General features: G+C 45.9%; 2 protein-coding genes across 14 annotated transcripts in view; one reads left to right on the top strand and one right to left on the bottom strand.

Moving 5' to 3' along the window:
• Positions 1-24127, bottom strand: part of NOP16 (NOP16 nucleolar protein) — a 274193-nt gene that overhangs the window by 55158 nt on the left and 194908 nt on the right. Inside the window, exon 1 of one of the 13 annotated variants that reach the window (XM_050793300.1) lies at positions 17024-17033. The exons of the other annotated variants lie outside the window; for them this stretch is intronic. The gene's annotated coding sequence lies outside the window, so the exon portion shown is untranslated. Of the gene's footprint in view, positions 1-17023; positions 17034-24127 lie in introns of those variants that run through there. 13 annotated transcript variants of the gene reach the window in all.
• FAF2 (Fas associated factor family member 2) overlaps positions 16712-24127 on the top strand; it is a 61896-nt gene continuing 54480 nt past the window's right edge. Inside the window, exon 1 of the mRNA XM_050793229.1 lies at positions 16712-16876. Within this exon, the coding sequence (XP_050649186.1) occupies positions 16814-16876 (63 nt within the window). The 5' untranslated portion in view covers positions 16712-16813. The remainder of the gene's footprint in view (positions 16877-24127) is intronic.

Here is a 24127-nt window from a genome sequence, read left to right as displayed (position 1 = left end):
GGTGGTGGGCGCCTGTAGTCCCAGCTACTCAGGAGGCTGAGGCAGGAGAATGGCATGATCCCGGGAGGCGGAACTTGCCGGTGAGCTGAGATCACGCCACTGCACTCCAGCCAGGGGAACAGAGTGAGACTCCGTCTCAAAAAAAAAAAAAAAAAAAAAAAAATTAAAAATAGAATTACTATATGATCTAGCAATTCCACTCCTAGGTATATATCCACAAAAATCAAAACAAGTATTCAACCCAAAAACTATACACAAATGTTTACTGCAGTGCTATTCACAATAGCCAAAAGGCAGATACCTATCAGCTGACAAATGGATTAAAAATGTAGTATATTCGGGCTCAGTGGCTCATGCCTGTAATCCTAGCACTTTGGGAGGCCGAGGTGGGTGGATCACCTGAGGTCAGGAGTTCGAGACCAGCCTGGCCAACATGGCGAAAACCCATCTCTAACAAAAATACAAAAATCAGCCAGGTGCAGTGGTGCGTGCCTGTAACCCCAGCTACTCCAGAGGCTGAGGCACAAGAATCGCTTGAACCTGGGAGGCAGAGGCTGCAGTGAGCCGAGATCCCAACACTGCACTACAGCCTGGATGACAGAGTGAGGCTCTGTCAAAAAAAAAAAAAAAAAGTAGTACATTCATACAATGGAACACTATTTGGCCAAACAAAGAACTGAAGGGTGAGGCGCAGTGGCTCATGCCTGTAATCCCAGCACTTTGGGAGGTTGAGGTGAGAGGATTGCTTGAGCTCAAGAGTTCAAGACCAGCCTGAGCAACATGGTAAAACCCCATCTCTACAAAAAATACCAAAATTAGCCAGGCATGGTGGTGCACACCTGTAGTCCCAGCTGCTTGGGAGGCTGAGGCAGGAGGATGGCTTGAGCAATCTCAGGCTGTAGTGAGCCAAAATCACACCCTGCACTCCAGCCTGGGCCATAGAGCAAAACTCTGCCTCAAAAACAAACAAACAAACAAAAAAACAGGCCTGGAACGGTGGCTCACGCCTGTAATCCCAGCACTTTGGGAAGCCGAGGCAGGCAGATCACCTGTGGTTAGGAGTTCAAGATCATCCTGGCCAACAGAGTGAAACTCTGTCTCTACTAAAAACACAAAAATTAGCAAGGTGCAGTGGTGTGCGCCTGTAATCCCGGCTACTGGGGAGGCTGAGGCAGGAGAATCGCTTGAACTTGGGAGGCAGAGGTTGCAACGAGCCAAGATGGCACCATTGCACTCCAGCCGGGGCAACAGAGTGAGACTCCATCTCAAAAAACAAAATCTGATACTGATACACACTACAACGTAGTTAAACCTTGAAAACATTATCCTGCATGAAAGAAGCTATACACAAAAGCCACATATATTGTATTATTCCTTTTATATCAAATATCCAGAACAGACCAATTCATAGAGAAAGAATGTGGATTTGTGGTTGCTAGGAGCTGGGGGAGGGAGAAATGGAAGTGACTGCTAATGCACACAGGGTTTCCTTTTGGGTTAATGAAAATATTTTGGAACTATGTAGTAGTGATGGTTGTACAACATTTTACTAAATGCCACTGGATTGTACACTATAAAATGATTAAAATGATAAATTTTATGTTAGATATTTGTTACCACAATTTTAAAAGAATCAATCAGTATAATTATTCATATCAAAAAAAAAACAAAAGGGAGAAGTCATATGATCATCTCAATAACAGAAAAAGCATTTGACAACATAGATTCCTAATAAAAATGCTCAGCAAACTACAAATCGAAGGGAACTTCCTCAATCTTACAGCTACAAAAAATCTTCGGCTAACATTAAACTTAATGGTGAGAGACTGAACACTTTCCCTCAAAGAGTAGGAATAAGGCAAAGATGTCTGCTTTTACCACTTTTGTTCAACATTACACTGGAGGTTCCAGCCAGTGCAATAAGGAGAACAATGAAGGGAAGGAAGGGAGGGAAAAAGGAAAAAGAAACAAAAGGAATCCAGATTTGAATGAAAGGTTAAACAATCCTCTTTTTTTCTTTTCTTTTTTTGTAGAAACAGCAAGGCGGTGGCAGGTTGGGGGTGTCTCTCTACTTTGCCCAGGCTGGTCTTGAACTCCTGGCCTCAAGCGATCCTCCCACCTCAGTCTCCCAAAATGCTGAGATTACAGGCACAGTCACCATAAAACTATCTTTATATGCATACTACATGACTGTCTATGTAAAAAAGTAGATTCTACAAAAAAGCTACTGGAGCTAACGTGTGCTTAGCCACTGCATTGGGTCTAATTATTTCTTATAAACCTCTTTAGTCAAGAAAACTAGGAAATACGGCCGGGCGCGGTGGCTCACACCTGTAATCCCAGCACTTTGGGAGGCCGAGGCGGGTGGATCACGAGGTCAGGAGATCGAGACCATCCTGGCTAACACGGTGAAACCCCGTCTCTACTAAAAATACAAAAATTAGCCAGGCATGGTGGCGGGCGCCTGTAGTCCCAGCTACTCGGGAGGCTGAGGCAGGAGAATGGCGGGTGAACCCGGGAGGTGGAGCTTGCAGTGAGCTGAGATCCGGCCACTGCACTCCAGCCTGGGTGACAGAGCGAGACTCCGTCTCTTAAAAAAAAAAAAAAAACACTAGGAAATACATTTTTTTTTTTTTTTTGAGACGGAGTCTCGCTCTGTCGCCCAGGCTGGAGTGCAGTGGCCGGATCTCAGCTCACTGCAAGCTCCGCCTCCCGGGTTCACGCCATTCTCCTGCCTCAGCCCCCCGAGTAGTTGGGACTACAGGCGCCCGCCACCGCTCCCGGCTAGTTTTCTGTATTTTTTAGTAGAGACGGGGTTTCACCGTGTTAGCCAGGATGGTCTCGATCTCCTGACCTCGTGATCCGCCCGTCTCGGCCTCCCAAAGTGCTGGGATTACAGGCTTGAGCCACCGCGCCCGGCCGGAAATACATTTTTTTTAAAAAAAGAAAACGCATTGTACTGTTACTGATATTTCTTAATTAAATTTAAAATAATGTTTTTACTTAATCTCTTTAGATCTATATATTTTTCCTTTCACTGAAAATCTTGGTTCTAATGCATAACATATTCACTCTTTTTTGCTGTCTCCATATATACACAGTAGTCCCTTATAATCCTTGGTTTCACTTTCCATGATTATAGTTACTTGTGGTCAACCACAGTCTGAAAATATTACATGGAAAATTCCAGAAATAAACAATTCATAAGTTTTGAATTGAGGGGCGTGATGAAATCTTGCATCCTCCCATTGCATCCTGCCTGGGATGTGAATCGCCCCTTTGTCCAGCGTCTCCATGCTGTATACACTCCCCACCCATCAGTCACTTTGCAGTTATCAGATCAATTGTTACCGTTCTGCAGTGCTTTTGCTCAGGTTCCCCTTATTTTACTTAATATCGGTCCCAAAGCCCGAGACTAGTGATGCTGGTAGCTCAGATACGCCAAAGAGAAGCCATAAATTCCTTTCTTTGAGTGTAAAGGTGAACGTTCTTGATTTAATAAGGAAAGAAAAAAATGTATGCTGAGGTTGCTAAGATCTGTGATAGAAACAGATCTATCCATGAAATTGTAAAGAAGGAAAAAGAAATTTGTGCCAGTTTTGCTGTCACACCCCAAACTGCAAAAGTTACACCGCAGTATGTGATAAGTGCTTAGTTCAGATGGAAAAGGCATTACATTTGTGGGTGGGAGAGATGAACAGAAACAGGTTTCAACTGGCAGCATTCAGATTTGGTACTATTCGTGGTTTCAGGACCCACTGGGAGTACATATATAAGTACGTGTGTGTGTGTGTGTAGCAATATCAGGCTGGGTGCAGTGGCTCATGCCTGTAAATCCCAGCACTCTGGGAGGCTGAGGCAGGCAGATCACTTGAGGTCAGGAGTTTGAGACCAGCCTGGCCAACATGGTGAAACGCTGTCTGTACTAAAAACTAGCTGGGCATTCTGGCATGCGCCTGTAGTCCTAACTACCTGGGAGGCTGAGGTGGGAGAATCACTTGAACCCGGGAGGTGGAGGTTGCAGTGAGCCAAGATCACACCATTGTACTCCAGCCTAGGCAACAGAGCAAGACCCTGTCTCAAAAAAGAAACAAAAAACAAAGCAAAACAAAAATAAATAAAGTAGCAATATCAATATTATTACTGACACTAGGATTATTTAAAACCATTTCAGATTTCTTTGCTTTTCTTTTTGTTCTCAGGATATAACCTATAAGGAATATATAGGCCAGACGTGGTGCCTCATGCCTGTAACCCCAGCACTTTGAGAGGCCGAGGCAGGCAGATCACCTGAGGTCAAGAGTTCAAGACCAGCTTGGCCAACATGGTGAAACCCCGTCCTTACCAAAATACTAAAATACCAAAATACTTAAGTTAGCTGGGCATGATTACAAGAGACAGAATGAGACCCTCCCTCTCTCTCTCTCTTTTCTTTTCTTTTCTTTTTTTTTTTTTTTTTGAGGCAGGGTTTTATTCCTGTCACCCATGCTGGAGTGCAGTAGCACAATCACGACTCACTGCAGCCTTGACCTCTGGGGCTCAAGCGAATCCTCCTGCCTTGGCCTCCTGAGTAGCTGCGACTGTTGATGGTGGAGGATTTCCAGGTTTTTGGCATCTTGAACAAAGAATTGAACAAAATACACAAAGAAGGAAAGAATGAAGGGATTTATTGCAAATGAAAGTACACTCCACAGTGTGGGAGCAGGCCCGAGCATAGAGGCTCAAGGGCCCCGTTACAGAATTTTTGGGAGTTTAAATATCCCTTAGAGGATTCCATTGGTTACTTCAGGCACACCCTACATAAATGGAGAGAATGAAGTAAAGTTACAAGTTATTTACACATACGTTTTATGGAGAGGATATTTCCTGTTATAGCTGAAGTATGAATTGGCCTTATGTTCCTTGCCTCCAAACCCTATTTTCCTGCCTCAGGACTATAGGCACGTGAAACTGCGCCCAGCTAATTTTTGTATTTTTTGTAGAGAGGGGGTTTTACCATGTTGCCCAGGCTGGTCTTGAACTCCTAGCCTCAAGGAATCCACCCTCCTCAGCCTCCCAACGTGCTGGGATTATAGGTGTGAGCCACCGCGCCCAGCTGAGAGCCTATCTAAAATAAATAAATAAATATATAAATTCCACTCACAAAGATTGTCTTTTTTTTTTTTTGAAACAGTGTCTCTTTCTGTTGCCCAGGCTGTGGAGTGCAGTGGTGTGATCTCAACTCACTGCAACCTCCGCCTCCTGTGTTCAAGCCATTCTCCTGCCTCAACCTCCCAGGTAGCTGGGATTACAGGCGGCCACCACCACACCCAGCTAATTTTTGTGTTTTTATTAGAGATGGAGTTTCATCATGTTGGCCAGACTGGTCTCAAACTCCTGACCTCAGGTGATCCAGCCACCTCGGCCTGCCAAAGTGCTGGGTTTACAGGCGTGAGCCACCACGCCCGGCCAAGGATTGTCTTTTTTAAAAAAGAGAGACTTCATTCTAATGAACAGTTTGCAAACCAGAGAGATGCATCCTTCAGTGAAAACAAAGGTACCTTCCAAGAGAAAAAAGAGAGGAGTTGTCTTTTACAAAGAAAGCTCCGCCCAGGTTCTCACTATGGTCTACTTATGCAAATGAGGGATACAATCTTGTCTAGTTCTGATTGACTGATGTTTGTTGAGTTCTGATTCGTCCATACAGGTCATAGTCTATTGATTAGGTCCATGTCTTTGCCTGTTTGTGTTGCTCTAAAGGAATGCCTAAGACTGAATAATTTATAAAGAACAGAGGGTTATTAGGCTCACAGTTCTGCAGCTGTACAAGAAGCATGGCACCAGCATCTGTCTCTGATGAGGGCCTCAGGAAGTTTTCCACTCATGACAAAAGGTGAAGGGGAACAGGCTTGTGCAGATAACATGGAGAGAGAAGAGGCAAGAGAGAGGGGAGGAGGTGCCATGCTCTTTTCAACAATCAGTTATCCTGAGAGCTAAGAGTGAGACCTCCCTCCCTCCCACAAGAACAGCACCAAGCTATTAACGAGGGATCCACCCCCATCGCCCAAGCACCTCCCACACGGCCCCACCTCCAACATAGGGGATCAAACTTCAGCATGAGACTTAGTGGAGCCAAACAAACCATATTCAAACAATAGCAGTTCAGGAAGTGAAATGGGATTTTCCAGCAGCAGTGATTTCAGGCAGGATGAACAAGAACAGACAGGTATGAAAGTCCCAACGTTACATGAGCATGTGGGTTTCTGGGAATGCAGGATACGTGGGTGACCTAGAGACAGCGAATGGTTGCTTGGCTGTGTTCTGATTTCAGGCCACCTTAGCCACTCAGGATCCATCTTGAAGGACCAGCTCTTTCAGGGTTCACACTCCCATCTCTTATTGGCCAAAAATCTGCTCCGCGGGACATTACTTCCACTGCACTTCTGGGTCACACATAGGTAAGCACTATGCTGGTCCATGGTGTCTCCTGCTCCAGTAGCAATAGAAAAGCTCTAGGGCAGGAGTCCAAAGCGTGTAGTACACGTGCCAGTGACATGCTGTTGCATTGGGTCTGTGCAAGCTGGTCACCATGGGGGTGGCCAGACAGAATCCATCCAAGTAGAACTGGTGAGCACAGAAGTGGCTGGGGGTGCAACAATTGACTAAGGGCCTTGGAGATAGGTAAGACTGCAAAGATCTCAGGTGAAATGTAAGAGATGTTGGATGCAATCCCTTCCTTGCACTGCTCACTCCCTCCCGTTATATCCAGTCCCATAGTTCTCCATGACTGTAGGAACAAAATGCCCTCGTTCCTTCCAAGAGGGACGGTAGGAGTCCAAACATTCATATAAATCCCTTTTGATGTAGTAGCCAGCAACAATCTCTAAAAGACTTAAGGTGAGCTAGCTGGTGAAAAAAACTAAGATCTCTGCAGCTGCAACTGGTCACAAGGCTGTAAGTGATAATCATCATCTCCTTCCTCCATAATTCCGCATTTCCCTCACCCTTGGCTAGTACTTTGGTTGGCCTAAATGCTTTCCCGGCCTGGGCAATCCAGACTTTTATTTCAGAAGGGTCTTAGCCTTTAATTACCTTCCCTTGTCGGGCTGTGGTTGTTGCAATTGCTTGTTTTCTGTTATCACTAGGTGTGGAAGTGACAAAAGATGTCCTGGTAAGTCCCCTGAGCTCCAGACACACTCCTGACTCTGTGGTGTATAACAGCAACCCTGGCCCCTCATTGTAAACAGGGGGATTACCCTGCTGGTCTGACAACTCCTCCACTCCCAGGTTTACGGCACGAGGTGTCCAAAGTGGCCAGGTAGTCATTGCAGCAAGCAGTTCAATGGAAACTACACTATGTCTCCTGGGAAACATGCCCCCCCACAAACAGGCAGAGGCTAAGATTGTAGGAACGATTTAAATGCAAATGGGTTATTTAAACCATCTGTAGGCAGGTCTGTTGCTTTTCCTCCCTTTCCCATTCTGCCAGCTCAGGTGTTAAACTTTTTCACAGTTCACAAATCATGCAATTTTTTTTTTTTTTTTTCAGACGGAGTCTCGCTCTGTCGCCCAGGCTGGAGTGCAGTGGCCGGATCTCAGCTCACTGCAAGCTCCGTATCCCGGGTTTACGCCATTCTCCTGCCTCAGCCTCCCGAGTAGCTGGGACTACAGGCGCCCGCTACCTCGCCTGGCTAGTTTTTTGTATTTTTAGTAGAGACGGGGTTTCACCGGGTTAGCCAGGATGGTCTCAATCTCCTGACCTCGTGATCCGCCCGTCTCAGCCTCCCAAAGTGCTGGGATTACAGGCTTGAGCCACTGCGCCCGGCCGCAATTTTTTATAAACACATTTTTTTTTTTTTTTTTGAGACTGAGTCTCACTCTGTCGCCCAGGCTGGAGTGCAGTGGCGCTATCTTGGCTCACTGCAAGCTCCGCCTCCCGGTTCAAATGATTCTCCTATCTCAACCTCCCTAGTAGCTGGGACTAAAGGTGCATGCCACCACGCCCAGCTAATTTTTTGTATTTTTAGTAGAGACGGGGTTTCACCGTGTTAGCCAGGATGGTCTCGATCTTCTGACCTCATGATCTGCCCACCTCAGCCTCCCAAAGTGCTGGGATTACAGGCGTGAGCCACCGCACCTGGCTCAGAGATTTTTTTAAAAGAGCAGTAGGCCGGGTGCAGTGGCTCACGCCTGTAATCCCAGCACTTTGGGAAGTTGAGGCAGGCGATCACAAGGTCAGGAGTTCAAGACCATCCTGGCTAATGTGGTGAAACCCCGTCTCTACTAAAAATACAAAAAGCCGGGCTTGGTGGTGGGCACCTGTAGTCCCAGCTACTCAGGAGGCTGAGGCAGGAGAATGGCGTGAACTCGGGAGGTGGAGCTTGCAGTAAGCCAAGATCGCACCACTGCACTCCAGCCTGGGCGACACAGCAAGACTCAGTCTCAAAAAAAAAACAAGAAACAAAACCAAGAGCAATAAAATATTTCTGCTTTAAAGTCACCTGTTATTAGCATTTCTTAGCCCAACACCTGAAATTGAAGTGGTTCTTCTTTTCTCTTCTGATTTGAGATGCTCTAATTAAATCCCATCTCTCTGCATCCCACAGGCAGTGGCTTTATCTCCCAGTTGAATTCCCTTAGTGTTACTCTTGTAAGTCCACCTGTATTCCTAGGCCCTTTCTCTAAGGAGCTAGCCTGGGCCAAATATTTATAGACCTTGTACTCCACGTGCAGCCGAGTTCTAGGCACTGGGGATTCAGCGGTGGCCAAAGCAAGCCTGGTTTCTGTAACCCTTCTAGAATACAGAGTGAGGAGGTAAACAATAAACAGGTAAATAAGATAATGCCATGTAGTAATAAATGCTTTGAGGAAAATGCAACATGTTTAGGTCTTCTGTGAGATGCATTTTTATTATTTATTTATTTATTATTTATTTTTGAGACAGAGTTTCACTCTTGTCACCCAGGCAGGAGTACAGTGGCCCAATCTCGGCTCACTGCAACCTCCGCCTCCCAGGTTCAAGGGATTCTCCTGCCTCAGCCTCCTGAATAGCTGCAATAACAGGCACGTGCCACCATGCCCGGCTAATTTTTGTATTCAGTAGAGTCGGGGTTTCACCATGTTGGCCAGGCTGGTCTCAAACTCCTTACCTCGTGATCCACCTGCCTCGGCCTCCCAAAGCGATGAGATTACAGATGAGACTGCATTATCTTATGCTGAGATCTGAATGTCAAAAGGGGCCAATCATGTGAGGACTCAAGGAGACAGGGTCTTGCAGATGCAAAGTCCCTGATGTCTAAATAGGAATAATGAGGTGAAAGTTTGAGAGAAGTGACTTGGCACCAATGAGGTCAGAGAAGCCATAGGAGCCAGCTATAGGGCATTTTAGGCCACAGTAAAGAGCTTGGATTCTATTTTAAGGACAACGGGAAGCCAATAGAATGTTTTAAGCAGGAGCATGATAGAATCTGATTTACTTTACTTATTATTTTCTATATACACAGAGGTCTCACTGTGTTGCCAAAGCTGGTCTTCTGGGCTTAAGCAATCCTCTTGCCCTGCGTGGAATTTTTATTTATTTATTTATTTATTTATTTATTTATTTATTTATTTATTTTTTGAGACGGAGTCTCACTCTGCTGCCCAGGTTAGAGTGCAGTGGCCGGATCTCAGCTCACTGCAAGCTCCGCCTCCCGGGTTTACGCCATTCTCCTGCCTCAGCCTCCCGAGTAGCTAGGACTACAGGCGCCCACCACGTCGCCCGGCTAGTTTTTTGTATTTTTTTAGTAGAGACGGGGTTTCACCGTGTTAGCCAGGATGGTCTCGATCTCCCGACCTCGTGATCCGCCCGTCTTGGCCTCCCAAAGTGCTGGGATTACAGGCTTGAGCCACCGCGCCCGGCAAACCCTGCGTGGAATTTTTAAATCCACGTTGGATTAAAATAGAAACTGGGTTTGGTGGTGCAGGCCTGTTAGACCAAGCTACTCCAAAGGATGAGGCATGAAGATAGCTTGAGTTCTGGAGTGTGAGACCAGCCTGGGCAACATGGTGAAACCCCATCTCTTTTTTTTTTTTTTTTTTTTTTTTTTTTTTGAGGCGGAGTCTGGCTCTGTCGCCCAGGCTGGAGTGCAGTGGCGCGATCTCGGCTCACTGCAAGCTCCGCCTCCCGGGTTCCCGCCATTCTCCTGCCTCAGCCTCCCGAGTAGCTGGGACTACAGGCGCCGCCACCACGCCCGGCTAATTTTTTTGTATTTTCAGTGGAGACGGGGTTTCACTGTGTTAGCCAGGATGGTCTCGATCTCCTGACCCCGTGATCCGCCCGCCTCGGCCTCCCAAAGTGCTGGGATTACAGGCTTGAGCCACCGCGCCCGGCCTAAACCCCATCTCTACAAAAAAATACAAGAATGAACCTGCTGTGAGCAATCCCATTACTGGGTGTATACCCAAAGGAATATAAATCATTCTGCTATAAAGACATATGCACACGTATGTTCATTGCAGCACTATTTATATTAGCAAAGACATGGATGCCCATCAATGATCAAATGGATAAAGAAAATGTGGTACATATACACCATGGAATACTATGCACTATAAAAAAGAATGTGATCATGTCCTTTGCAGGGACATGGATGAAGCTGGAAGCCATCATCCTCAGCAAACCAATGCAGAAACAGAAAAGCAAACACCTCATGTCCTTCCTCGTAAGTGGGGGTTAAACAATGAGAACGCATGGACACAGGGAGGGGAACAACACACACGGGGCTTGTCCGGAGGTGCAGGGAAGGGGAGGGAGCGCATTAGGACAAACACCTAATGTGTGTAGGGCTTAAACCTAGAGGATGGGTGGACAGGTGCAGCAAACCACCATGGCACATATATACCTACGTAACAAACCTGCACGTTCTGCACATGTATCCTGGAACATAAAGTAAAATAAAATAAAAGAATTAGCCTGGTGTGGTGGTGTGTGCCTGTAGTCTCAGCTACTTGGGAGGCTGAGGTGAGAGGATCGCTTGCACCCTGGAGGTTGAGGCTGCGGTGAGCCATGATCATGCCACTGTACTCTGGCCTGAGCAACAGAGGGAGGCCCTGTCTCAAAAAAAAGAGAAAGAAAGAAAAAAAAAAAAGAGAGAGAAGGGAAAAGAAAAGAAAGAAAAGAGAAAAGAAAATAAAAGAGAAAAAAAAGAAAATAAAAGAGAAAAGAAAGAAAAGAGAAAAGAAAATAAACGAGAAAAGAAAAGAAAGAAAAGAAGGCCAGGCACAGTGGCTCACACCTGTAATTCCAGCACTTTGGGAGGCCAAGGAGGGTGGATCACCTGAGGTCAGGAGTTCAAGACCAGCCTGGCCAACCTGGAGAAACCCCCATCTCTACTTAAAAATACAAAAATTAGCCAGGTGTGGTGGCATGTGCCTTTAATCCCAGCTACTTGGGAGGCCGAGGTAGGAGAATCGCTTGAACCTGGAAAGTGGAGGTTGCAGTGGGCCGAGATAGTGCCACTGTACTCCAGCCTGGGTGACAGAGCAAGACTCTGTCTCAAAAAAAAAAAAAAAAGTGGGCCGTGTGTGGTGTCTCACTCCTGGAATTCCAGCACTTTGGGAGGCCGAGGTAGGCAGATCAGGAGGTCAGGAGATCAAGACCATCCTGGCCAACACGGTGAAACCCCGTCTCTACTAAAAATACAAAAAAATTAGCCATGCGTGGTGGCGGGCGCCTGTAGTCCCAGCTTCTCGGGAGGCTGAGGCAGGAGAATGGTGTGAACCCAGGAAGCAGAGCTTGCAGTGAGCCAAGATCACGCCACTGCACTCCAGCCTGGGCTACAAGAGTGAGACTCCGTCTCAAAAATAAAATATAAATAAAAAAGAAAAGAAAAGAAAAAAAGAAAAGGCAAGCCAATAACTGGTAACACTTTTCACACTCTTCATCTTGAACTTATCAAAAAAAGTTTGAGTTTCTTCCCAGGTCTGTTTCTCCCATGACAAATAGAGGCTGTGAGGCTTCTTTCAATTCTGATTGACTTGCAGAGTAATTTTCCTTAAAATTGAATTAGTTGACATCTTTTTTTTTCTTTTCTTTTTTTCTTTTTGTGACAGAGTTTCACTCCTGTCTCCCAGGCTGGAGTACAATGGTGTGATCTTGGCTCACCGCAACCTCCGCCTCTTGGGTTCCAGTGATTCTCCTGCCTCAGCCTCCCAAGTAGCTGGGATTACAGGCGCAGGCCACCACACCCGGCTAATTTTTGTATTTTTTGTGAAGATCGGGTTTTACCATGTTGGCCAGGCTGGTCTTGAACTCCTGACCTCAGGTGATCCGCCCGCCTCGGACTTCCAAAGTGCTGGGATGACAGGCATGTGAGCCACCACGCCTGGCCAACACCATTTTTAAATTGGGAGATTTCACATGGAAATCCAAATGTGTAGAATTTTTCTTTTCAAATTAGCATATTTTACTTTTTAAGGTGTACAATGTGATGTTTTTCAAATAAAATTTATCATATATGACATGATGTTTTGAAATATATGTACTTTGTGGAATGGCTAAATCAAGCTGATTAACATGCCATCACCTCACATGTATTTTTTTGTGATGCGAATGTATGCGCTCTTAAAAAAAATGGGCAGTTTTGGCAATACATGGAAGCCATCCTCTACAGCTAAAAGGCAGAAACCATCTGTGTTTTGTTATGTTTTGTTTTTGTTTGTTTTTTTGAGACACGGTCTTGGTCTTGCTCTGTTACCCAGGCTGGAGTGCGGTGGTGACTATGGCTCACTGCAACCTCTGCCTCCTGGGTTTAAGTGATCATCCCTGCCTCGGCGTCCTAACTAGCTAGAACTATAGATGCGTGCTAACACACTCAGCTAAATTTTTTTTTTTTTTTTTTTTTTTTTTGAGACAGAGTCTCGCTCTGTCGCCCAGGCTGGAGTGCATTGGCATGATCTCAGCTCACTGCAACCTCTGCCTCCCAGGTTCAAGCAATTCTCCTGCCTCAGCCTCCCGAGTAGCTGGGACTACAGGCCCCTGCCACCACGCCTGGCTAATTTTTTTTTTTTATTTTTAGTACAGACAGGGTTTCACCGTGTTAGCCAGGATGGTCTCGATCTCCTGACCTTGTGATCCGCCTGCCTCAGCCTCCCAAAGTGCTGGGATTACAGGTGTGAGCCACCGCGCCCCGCACACACTTGGCTAATTAAAAAAAAAAAAATTTCGTAGAGACAGTCTCACTATATTGCCCAGGCTGGTCCCCAACTCCTGGGCTCAAGCAATCCTCCCACCTTGGCCTCCCAGAGTGCTGGGATTACAGGCATGAATTAGCCGTGCGCGGTGGCACCACCGTGCCTGCTGGCAAGTATATATCTTGAGTGAGAATTACACAATTCCTGAAGACACCTGACTTTGCCACCTCTCATTCAGTTTACCTGAACCCAGTGTTTTTGGTGAGGTTGAACAACCCTAAGTCTCCTTTGAGCTTTGAGTTGCTGTAATAAATTATCTAGAGTAGCAGCTGTCTGCTTCCAATTTTGCCTTTGGGGGTTTTTAATTAATTGACATTTTATTTATTTATTTATTTACTTATTTTTGAGAGGGAGTCTCACTCTATCGCCCAGGCTGAAGTGCAGTGGGGCAATCTCGGCTCACTGCAACCTCCGCCTCCCAGATTCAAGCGATTCTCCTGCCTCAGGCTCCTGAGTACCTGGGACTACAGGTACGCGCCACCACCCCTGGCTAATTTTTGTATTTTTAGTAGAGACGGGGTTTCGCCACGTCGACCAGGCCAGTTTAGAACTCCTGACCTCAGGTGATCCGCCCGCCTCGGCCACCCAAAGAGCTTGGATTACAGGTGTGAGCCACACAGACCCGCTGACACCATTTTTAAATGGAGAGATTTCATATGCAGATCCAAATTTGCAGGGTTTTTGTTTTGTTTTGTTTTTCAAATTAGCACTTTTTGGGGGTTGTGTTTTAGGGCGTACAATGTGATGTTTTTCCAGGACGTTGTGGTTTGTGCAGACCTGATAAAGTCCAGAAAGAAGTAGCCAAAATTTCATGTACTCTTTTTTTTTAAATTAATTAATTAATTTTTTTATTATTATACTTTTAAGTTCTAGGGTACATGTGCATAACGTGCAGGTTTGTTACATATGTATACTTGTGTCATGTTGCTGTGCTGCACCCATCAACTCGTCATTTACATCAGGTATAACTCCCAATGCAATCCCTCCCTGCTCCCCCCTCCCCATGATCGGCCCCGGTGTGTGGGTGTGTGATGTTCCCCTTCCTGAGTCCAAGTGATCTCATTGTTCAGTTCCCACCTATGAGTGAGAACATGCGGTGTTTGGTTTTCTGTTCTTGTGATAGTTTGCTAAGAATGATGGTTTCCAGCTGCATCCATGTCCCTACAAAGGACACAAACTCATCCTTTTTTATGGCTGCATAGTATTCCATGGTGTATATGTGCCACATTTTCTTAATCCAGTCTGTCACTGATGGACATTTGGGTTGATTCCAAGTCTTTGCTATTGTGAAGAGTGCCGCAATAAACATACGTGTGCATGTGTCTTTATAGCAGCATGATTTATAATCCTTTGGGTATATACCCAGTAATGGGATGTCTGGGTCATATGGTACATCTAGTTCTAGATCCTTGAGGAATTGCCATACTGTTTTCCATAATGGTTGAACTAGTTTACAATCCCACCAACAGTGTAAAAGTGTTCCTATTTCTCCACATCCTCTCCAGCACCTGTTGTTTCCTGACTTTTTAATGATCGCCATTCTAACTGGTGTGAGATGGTATCTCATTGTGGTTTTGATTTGCATTTCTCTGATGGCCAGTGATGATGAGCATTTTTTCATGTGTCTGTTGGCTGTATGAATGTCTTCTTTTGAGAAATGTCTGTTCATATCCTTTGCCCACTTTTTGATGGGGTTGTTTGTTTTTTTCTTGTAAATTTGTTTGAGTTCTTTGTAGGTTCTGGATATTAGCCCTTTGTCAGATGAGTAGATTGCAAAAATTTTCTCCCATTCTGTAGGTTGCCTGTACACTCTGGAACCAAAAAAGAGCCCGCATCTCCAAGACAATCCTAAGTCAAAAGAACAAAGCTGGAGGCATCACGCTACCTGACTTCAAACTATACTACAAGGCTACAGTAACCAAAACAGCATGGTACTGGTACCAAAACAGAGATATAGACCAATGGAACAGAACAGAGTCCTCAGAAATAATACCACACATCTACAGCCATCTGATCTTTGACAAACCTGAGAGAAACAAGAAATGGGGAAAGGATTCCCTATTTAATAAATGGTGCTGGGAAAATTGGCTAGCCATAAGTAGAAAGCTGAAACTGGATCCTTTCCTTACTCCTTATACGAAAATTAATTCAAGATGGATTAGAGACTTAAATGTTAGACCTAATACCATAAAAACCCTAGAAGAAAACCTAGGTAGTACCATTCAGGACATAGGCATGGGCAAAGACTTCATGTCTAAAACACCAAAAGCAATGGCAGCAAAAGCCAAAATTGACAAATGGGATCTCATTAAACTAAAGAGCTTCTGCACAGCAAAAGAAATTTCACGTACTCTTCACAGAACCAGCGCTGAAAGCCTTTTCTGTCTCACCAGATCAGCCTTGCAAGGGGATGAGAGTGGGGCGCAGGCGGCTGAGAGCCTTGCTGGGAATCACACAGGTCGTCCGTGGAAAAGCGTGTACCAAGACCCAGGCCTCTCTGGAAGGTGGGCAGAGGAGGCGTTCGGAGGCAGAGGTGGAAATGAGAACAGGAAATCTAAAGAGAGGTGGCGGACGAGAAGGGGCAAAGGACGTGCAGAGGAAGATAGAGATTGAGGGATGGTGATAGGGCAGTGTAAGCAGCAGAAGGAAAGGGCAGGAAACTGCCTCGAAGAGAAGGGGCAGCGGCAGCACGTCAGGGGCTCTTGGTGAATCTCATTCAACAAATGGCAAAATGGAGCCCAAGTGGTTTGCCCAAGGATGTCCAGCACTTGGCAAGGTGGCAGCTAGAACCCGCGTCTCCTAATGGCGGTCCAGGGATCTTTCTTCGCCTGTCACAGGGACAAGGGGCCAGTGCAGCGCTAGTGCGGAGAGACAAGACTCTAGGCACGGAAAAGCAGACGCCGGGCCGGGGCTCCAGCGCTGCAACCACGGCGGTGGACGGAAAGCTCTGCCGACGGCTGGGGGCGCCATGAATCGTCGAGGATCCGGGGAGCCCAGTCCAGCCCTTCCTAGCAAGCGACCGCGAAGCGGCAATGGGACGGTGGTCGAAGCCTGCACACAGCTTCCGCTTCGAAGGCGGCGTTGGAAATGCCGCGCCAGTATCCTTCGGCACCTCCCGAGAGATGGTCAGGAGCTTTTGGAAACTTTAGGTCAGGGGCCAAAGACCAAAAGGCTGGTATTTCGGAACGGCCACATCTCCTGAGAAACCTCCAAGAATAACTGAGGTTGCCGGAAAAAGGTTAGAGAGCAGCCGAAATCAGCCGAATGCCATTCGGGCGCTCCGGAGTTTCTCGAGGCACATTCGGGCCCTCTCGGCTCTGCAAGACTCCACTGGAATCTCAGGTCTCGAGCAGATCGTTTCGTCGCCTAAAGGGTAAGGGCGACTTGTACCGACAGTCCCTCGGCAGTTTCCGGAGGTGTTCGGGATAGGCCCGAGCGTGGCGCCCTCTGGCGGCGACCAGGGGTGGGGTAGGGTTAGTGGGCCAGCGCGCGCAGACGCAGCTGCGCGCCGGCGGTCGTTCAGACCGGATGTGGTTGTGGCTGAGGTCAGTTCCGGCGGGTGACGGTGCGGACGGGTCAGGAGCGTAGAGGCGGCGGCAAAATGGCGGCGCCTGAGGAGCGGGATCTAACCCAGGAGCAGACAGAGAAGCTGCTGCAGTTTCAGGTAGCAGCGAGTACTCGGTGCAGCAAATGCCTCCGCGGGATGGGGAGTGGGCCCCTAGAGGAGTTCAGAACTTTCCTCAGATTGGGCTCAGATTCTTCTTAGACCAGCAGGCCGACCCCCTCCCCCCAGACTCCAACTGCCCTGATTCCCCCGGCCCCCAAGCCTCTGTTGGTCCCTATCCTTCCAGCCATCGCTGCGGCCAGACCCGCCTCGTTTGTGCTTCTGTGCCCTCAGCGTGTCAGCTTCCCTGGTTTCCCTTAGCGGCGTCAGTCCTCAGCCATCCTTCCCAGCCCGGTTATCGGTCGGACCCTCTCCGCCCAACGAGTCTGTATCTGCCGGAGACGCTTAATCCCTACCGCGGAGTTGGCGTCAGTTCGGGTCTCTGACAGAAAAACCTCCTGCCAACATCCCATGCCATTTCCACAAACATTCCCACAAACTGAGGCCTCTTGGATACCAGGTTTCGTGTTGGGGGTTCCGGTCGGGAAGGGGGCACCTACACACAGACCTGGTCCCCGCCCTAGAGGTGTGGGAGGACACCAAGTGAGAAAACAATGCAAGGTGCTAAGTGTCATCAGTGGCTTCTGACGGGATTTATTACTTTTGGCTTATTCCTGGATTCCTGTGCTTCACTATGCTTGAGGAGGGTGGTAACTTGCAGGAATGTTATGTTAATACAGGACGTCGTATTAAGAACGTTTGCCACTAATCACTTACCCTTGAGCTGGAGAATGGTTGGAGGATACCACTAGGGTGGGTAACCTTGGCACTTTGTTACCAGTTTCTTATCTCTGAAGAGACTGTCTTAAAAATATCTACCCCCAAGCCGGCCGCGGTGGCTCACGCCTGTAATTTCTGCACTTTGGGAGGCCAAGGCGGGCGAATCACGAGGTCAGGAGTTCGAGACCAGCCTGGCCAATATGGTGAAACCCTGTCTCTACTAAACATACAAAGATTAGCCGAGCATGGTGGTGCACGCCTGTAGTCCCAGGTACTCGGGAGGCTGAAGCAGGAGACTCGCTTGAACCCGGAAGGCGGAGGTTGCAGTGAGCCGAAATCGCACCACTGCACTCCAGCCTGGGCAGCAGCAAGAGTGAAACTCCGTCTCAAAAAAAAAAAAAAAAAAAAAAAAAAAATCTACTTCCTGAGGATGTTCTGGAGATCAAATGGACATATGGATGTCAGAAGGGCCTTGTGGACTGTAAAATGCCCCCAAATAGTATTTCTGCTATTAATTTGACTTAGGATAGACCTAACGTTATTGATACACTTATTTCCTTATATAAAATGTGTAAATACTCATTTATTCAGCTATATTTATGAAGAACCTTAGTGCTCAGCGCTGCTAGGTGGAATCCCACTTACTATTTCAGATGTAAGTACTTTGTAAACTTAGTGTACATAACCTCATTTAATACAACAACCCTATGAGGTTCATACTGTTACAGTCGCTGATTTACAGATGAAGGGTATCAGGACCAAGAAATAAAATGCTTAGGTTACACAGCTAGAAAGTGATGATGTCAGATTTAAAGCTATGTCCATCTTCCAGAACCCTTCCCAGGCTTCTGACTTCTGTCTTGTACAACTTATATGTCAGTGTACAGTTGAGTGTGGAATGCAGATGCTGAGATAATAAATATTTTTTTGGCGAGTTCTCACTTTTCTGCAATTTCCTTGAATAGACTTCACTATAATAAATTTTGAAGTGGTTATTTTTTCCCCTCTTAAATTGAGCAGTGGGTTGGAAGTGTATAAATGGAAAAATGCTGTCGTAGATGTAATTGACATTTGATTGGAATTTTTGGTAGAGAAATTGAATTGATGACCCAGCAAATTATAATTAAAGAATGAGTAAACAGCAGACAACCAGCTTACACTTCCATTACACTTCCAGGTAGACCACCAATTTCAGAGTGTTGTTTAACTTTGGCAGACCATTTTACCCCCTAGAACTCTTCAGGGGTAAGCTAACATGTTGTTTAAGTGCAATGAAGCAATGTGAGTTATGGTATCTTTAGTCTCATACTGGGAGAGCATGAATATGAATATATGATAGCATTTCTGAAGTAAAGTGCATAGGAACTTCCATCTTCTGTGGAGTTTTTTTTTTTTTTTTTTGAAATGGGGTTTCGCTCTTGTTGCCCAGGCTGGAGTGCAGTGGCGCGATCTCGGCTCACTTCAACCCATGCCTTCCGGTTTCAAGCCATTCTCCCGCCTCAGCCTCCCGAATAGCTGGGACTACAGGCACGTGCCACCACACCCAGCTAACTTTTTGTATTTTTAGTAGAGACGGGGTTTCACTATATTGGCCAGGATGGTCTCGATTTCTTGACCTCATGATCCACCCGCCTTGGCTGGGATTACAGGCGTGAGCCACTGCGCCGGGCCAGAACTGTGGAGATCTTTATTAGAAGAGAGGTGGGTAGCAGGTTTGAGCTGTATTAAGATTGCCTTATGAAACTGGATTTATTGAGGGAAATGCATCTTTCTTTTTTCCATTCTATAAGCAATCGCTGGATCAGATTCATTATCCAGATTGCCATTAAACCAACATTTGTTGAAACTCACTAGATGCCAAGCATTATACCAAGCATCAGTTGATGTTCATTAACTCTTTTTTTAAGAAAAATATTTTAGGCTGTGTGCGGTGGCTCACGCCTGTAATCCCAGCACTTTGGGAGGCCGAGGCGGGTGGATCACCTGAGGTCAGGAGTTCAAGATCAGCCTGGCCAACATGACAAAACCCCGTCTCTACTGAAAATACAGAAATTAGCCAGGCATAGTGGCACATGCCTGTAATCCCAGCTATTAGGGGGACTGAGGCAGGAGGATCGCTTAAACCTGGGAGGCGGAGGTTGCAGTGAGCCGAGATCATGCCACTGCACTCCAGCCTGGGCAACAGAGCGGGACTCTGTCTCAAAAAAGAAAAAAAAAAATAACTTTAAAAGTAGAGATGGGGGTCTTGCCATGTTGTCCAGGCTGGTCTCGAACTCCTGCCTCAGCCTCTCACAGTGTTGAGATTACAGGTGTGAGCCACCACACTTGGCCCCTTAACTCTTTTAAATCTTTTAATATAACAGTGTAAAGGATTAATCTTGTTCACTTTAATAATGAAGAAACAGGTTCTGAGAGGTCAAATAGCTTGCACAAGTAGTAAGTGGTAGAGATTTAGAAATTTATATCCACTACCATCTTGTGTGTAACTTAATGGAGAAGTCAAGTACACACATGAATAATGGGTATATGATACACACACACACACACACACACACACACACACACACACACACTTCAGCCCAGGCTGAAGTGCGGTGGTGTAATCATAGTTCATTGCAACCTCAAACTCCTGGACTCAAGTGAATTCTCCCACCTCAGCCTCCTAAGTGGCTAGGACTAGAAGTGCCCAGCTAATTTTTGTTTGTTTTTGAGACAGAGTCTTGCTCTCTTGCCCAGGCTGGGGTGCAGCGGCACGATCTCAACTCACTGCAGCCTCCGCCTCCTGGGTTCAAGCTATTCTCCTGCCTCAGCCTCCTGAGTAGCTGGGATTACAGGCAGCTGCCACCATGCCTGGCTAATTTTTGTATTTTTAGTAGAGATGACGTTTCCCTGTGTTGGCCAGGCTGGTCTTGAACTCCTGACCTCAGGTGACCCACCTGCCTCAGCCTCCCAAAGTGCTGGGATATTACAGGCATGAGCCACTACTCCCAGCCCTGGCTAATTTTTTCTTCTATTTTCTTTTTTAATTAAAAAAAAAAAATTTTTTTTTTTTAAATTTTTTAGACAGGGGCTAGCTCTGTTGCCTAGGCTGGAGAGCAGTGGCATGATCATGGCTTACTGCAGTGATGAACTGAAGGCTCAAGCAGATCCTTCCACCTCAGCCTCTTGAATAGCTGGGACTACAGGCTTGTGCCACCACGCCTGGCTAAAGTTTTCTGTGTGTGTAGAAACGAGGTCTCCCTGATGTTGCCCAGGCTGGTCTCGAACTCCTGTGCTCAAGCAGTCCTCCTGCCTCAGCCTCTCAAAGTGCAGGTGTGAACCACTGCGACTGGCCATAATGTGGTATTTAAAGAGTGCTGTGGAGCTTAGGGAAGACCAGGAGTATTCATGAGGGGAGAAAGATGGTTTAGCAGTTAACAATTTTTTTTTTTTTTTTTTTTTTTTTTGAGACGGAGTCTCTCTCTGTTGCCCAGGCTGGAGTGCAGTGGTGCGATCTCGGCTCACTGCAGCCTCAGCCTCCCAGGTAGCTGAGATTACAGGCATGCGCCACACGCCGGCTAATTTTTGTATTTTTAGTAGAGATGGGGTTTCACCATGTTGGCCAGGCTGGTCTAGAACTTCTGACCTCAGGTGATCCGCCTCCCTCAGCCTCCCAAAGTGCTAGGATTACAGGCGTGAGCCACAGGACCTGGCCAGCAGGTAACATTTATTAAGTATCTACTATGCCTTAGGCGTAGTGTTAAAGTATAACTATTACGTTTAATCCTTACAGCAGTTTTTAAAGTACCATAGGTGGTATGCATAAGGAAACAAATCTATCGATGTATTTGCTCAAGGTGATTGAGCTACTAGGTAGTGGAATTCTAGTGGGTCTACGTCTGTACTTTAAGGCTGAGCTCTTACCAATATACCTTGCTACTTTGGAAGAGGAATAGAATTTCAACAGGTGTTGGGCAGAATATTCAAAGCTGAAGAAATAGCTTGCACAAGGTAGGGAGATGGGAAAGTGAAGTGTCTGTGGTGATGAACTGAAGAGTATTGGAAGCGGACAGTAAGACTAGAAAGGTAAATTAAAGCCAGATTTTGGAGGCCTGTCAAAGCTGGCTTCCAGCTTTGAAATGGTTTAAACTTTAATCTGTAGACAAGGGGAGCCATCAAAGGATTTTTCAACTAGGGAGTGGCACTAGGTTTCAGGTTTGCTTCACTAACGGTATGGAGTATGTGTTTGGAATCTCCACAGGGGTTAGGACAGAACAGGATGACACGTTAGGAGTTGGTTCTCAATATGTTTTTTCATTTGGTATATTGAAATTAGGGAAAGTAAAATATTTTGGAAATCTCAGGTTTCCTGTGTTTCACTTTTTTTGTGACATGATTTGGTTAGAACTCCCCAAGGCATTTTATTTAATATCATGTTTCTCAGCCTATTTGATGTCTTCTAGGATTCTTCTATAGTTCTCCACTTCTGTTTGTTTTGGAATCAGTTGAATATGAGTAACTATTGCAGATAATTGTTTTAAGCCATTTCAAATGGGAAAGAATAAGGACATAGGCTTTAAGGAGAGCTAATGCAGGTATGTGAAAGGTTACTTTTATTGGCGTTCATTTTCCCAGATTTCCAAATATAGCAGACTCTCCTAGTGCCTTGGTTCACTGCCTCTAGATTGCTGTTGGAACAGCTGGAGAAGGATGACATGGACAGAGAGAAGGGGGAACTAAAGGAGTTACGCAGGCCAGCAGAGGAAGAAATGATCCCTTTTCTGCTTGCACAGGAGGAAGAAATGTATGGCCCTCATCCTTTTAAATGACAGTCTGAACGCTGGGCTGTAGAATCAAATTTATAACTCATTTTGAAAATCTTTCTTTTGGCTTCACCTGATTATTACCTAAAGGGAAAAACACATGGTGCTGTTCATGTATTGAAAACAGAACATACGATGGTCCAGTTGAGGTTTTTTTGCCAGAGAATTTGGCACTGTTGAGAAAACAAGAGCTTTGAAAATCCAGGCAAATATGACTTAGCTTTTCAACAGCTTCTGGTGAGTTCTGCGATCTTAAACAGGTTCTTGCTTCTTTGAACCTCTTTCATTTTCTATAAAATGGAGATACTGGCCGGGCGCAGTGGCTCATGCCTTTAATCCCAGCACTTTGGGAGGTCAAGGCCGGCGGATCATGAGGTCAGGAGTTTGAGACCAGCCTGGACAACATGGTGAAACCCCATCTCTACTAAAAATACAAAAAAATTACCTGGGCATGGTGGCAGGTGCCTGTCATCCCAGCTACTTAGGAGGCTGAGGCAGGAGAATTGCTTGAACCTGATAGGTGGAGGTTGCAGTGATCCAAGACCACGCCATTGCACTCCAGCCTGGGCAACCGCAAGACTCCATCTTAAAAACAAAAAAAAAGTTGGAGATACTATTATCTAGTTCACAGCATTCTTTTTATTTTTTACTTTAAAAAATCTAGTAGGTTGGGGACCTGTAATCCCAGCACTTTGGGAGGCCGAGGCAGGCAGATCACTTGAGGCCAGGAGTTCAAGACCAGCCTGACCGTCTCTACTAAAAATATAAAAATTAGCCAGACATATTGGCATGCACTTGTGATCCCAGCTACTTGGGAGGCTGAGGCAGGAGAATCACTTGAACTCTGGAGGCAGTGGTTGCAGTGAGCCGAGATCATGACACTGCACTCCAGCCTGGGCGACAGAGTGCGAATCTCAAATAAATAAAAATAAAATATCAAAATAAATAAAAATAAAAATACAAAAGAAGTTAGTCAGGTGTGGTGGCACGGGCCTGTAATCCCAGCTACTCAGGAGGCTGAGGCATGGGAATCACTTGAACTCAGGAGGTGGAGGTACCAGTGAGCCAAGATCCCGCCACTGCCCTCTAACCTGGGCAACAGAGCCAGATTCTTTCTAAAAAAGAATGTAGTGATATATGCTTGTTGCAAGTTAGCAACATACAATTGTATTTTAAAAAGTAATCAAATCTTATTTTATTTCCCCGTTTCTAGTTCCAGGTTTGTTGTTTGTGTATTTTTGTCTTCTGCATGTACAGATCTACAAACGCTTAATGTGGAAGCTTTCTTAACCTTAACCTTCACTTGACTGATTAATTGGAACAGATATCCTCCTTTCCCTAAACTCTGTTCTGTAATATATTCAAGCGTTTCTGCAAACTTTACTCTGTAATACTCTCAAGTGTCCAGTTGTACTCCTGACAAGAGGCAGTTATGTTTGCTCCCAAACTACTGTGTGCTGGTTATGTTTGTCATGTGCATTTAATTAAACACTACATAAACCTATAAAATACCAGTGCAAAAGGAGTTTTCATTGATATGAAACCAAAATGAAAAGCTTTAAACTGGCTCTGTCCGGGAAATTGCTAAAAAAAAAAAAAATTGCTGTTCAGTTAGGTGTGGGCAAGTTAACTGTAAATGACTTTGGGAAAAATCATTGAGATGCAAGATTGTGCACTTACTGCTTGGCAAGTGTTCAGGGTTGCACTCCACTTAAAGAAATCAAATCAG

Source organism: Macaca thibetana, chromosome 6, assembly GCF_024542745.1.
Source record: "Macaca thibetana thibetana isolate TM-01 chromosome 6, ASM2454274v1, whole genome shotgun sequence".
Lineage (NCBI taxonomy): Eukaryota > Metazoa > Chordata > Mammalia > Primates > Cercopithecidae > Macaca > Macaca thibetana.
This window is presented reverse-complemented; position numbering and strand designations above follow the sequence as displayed.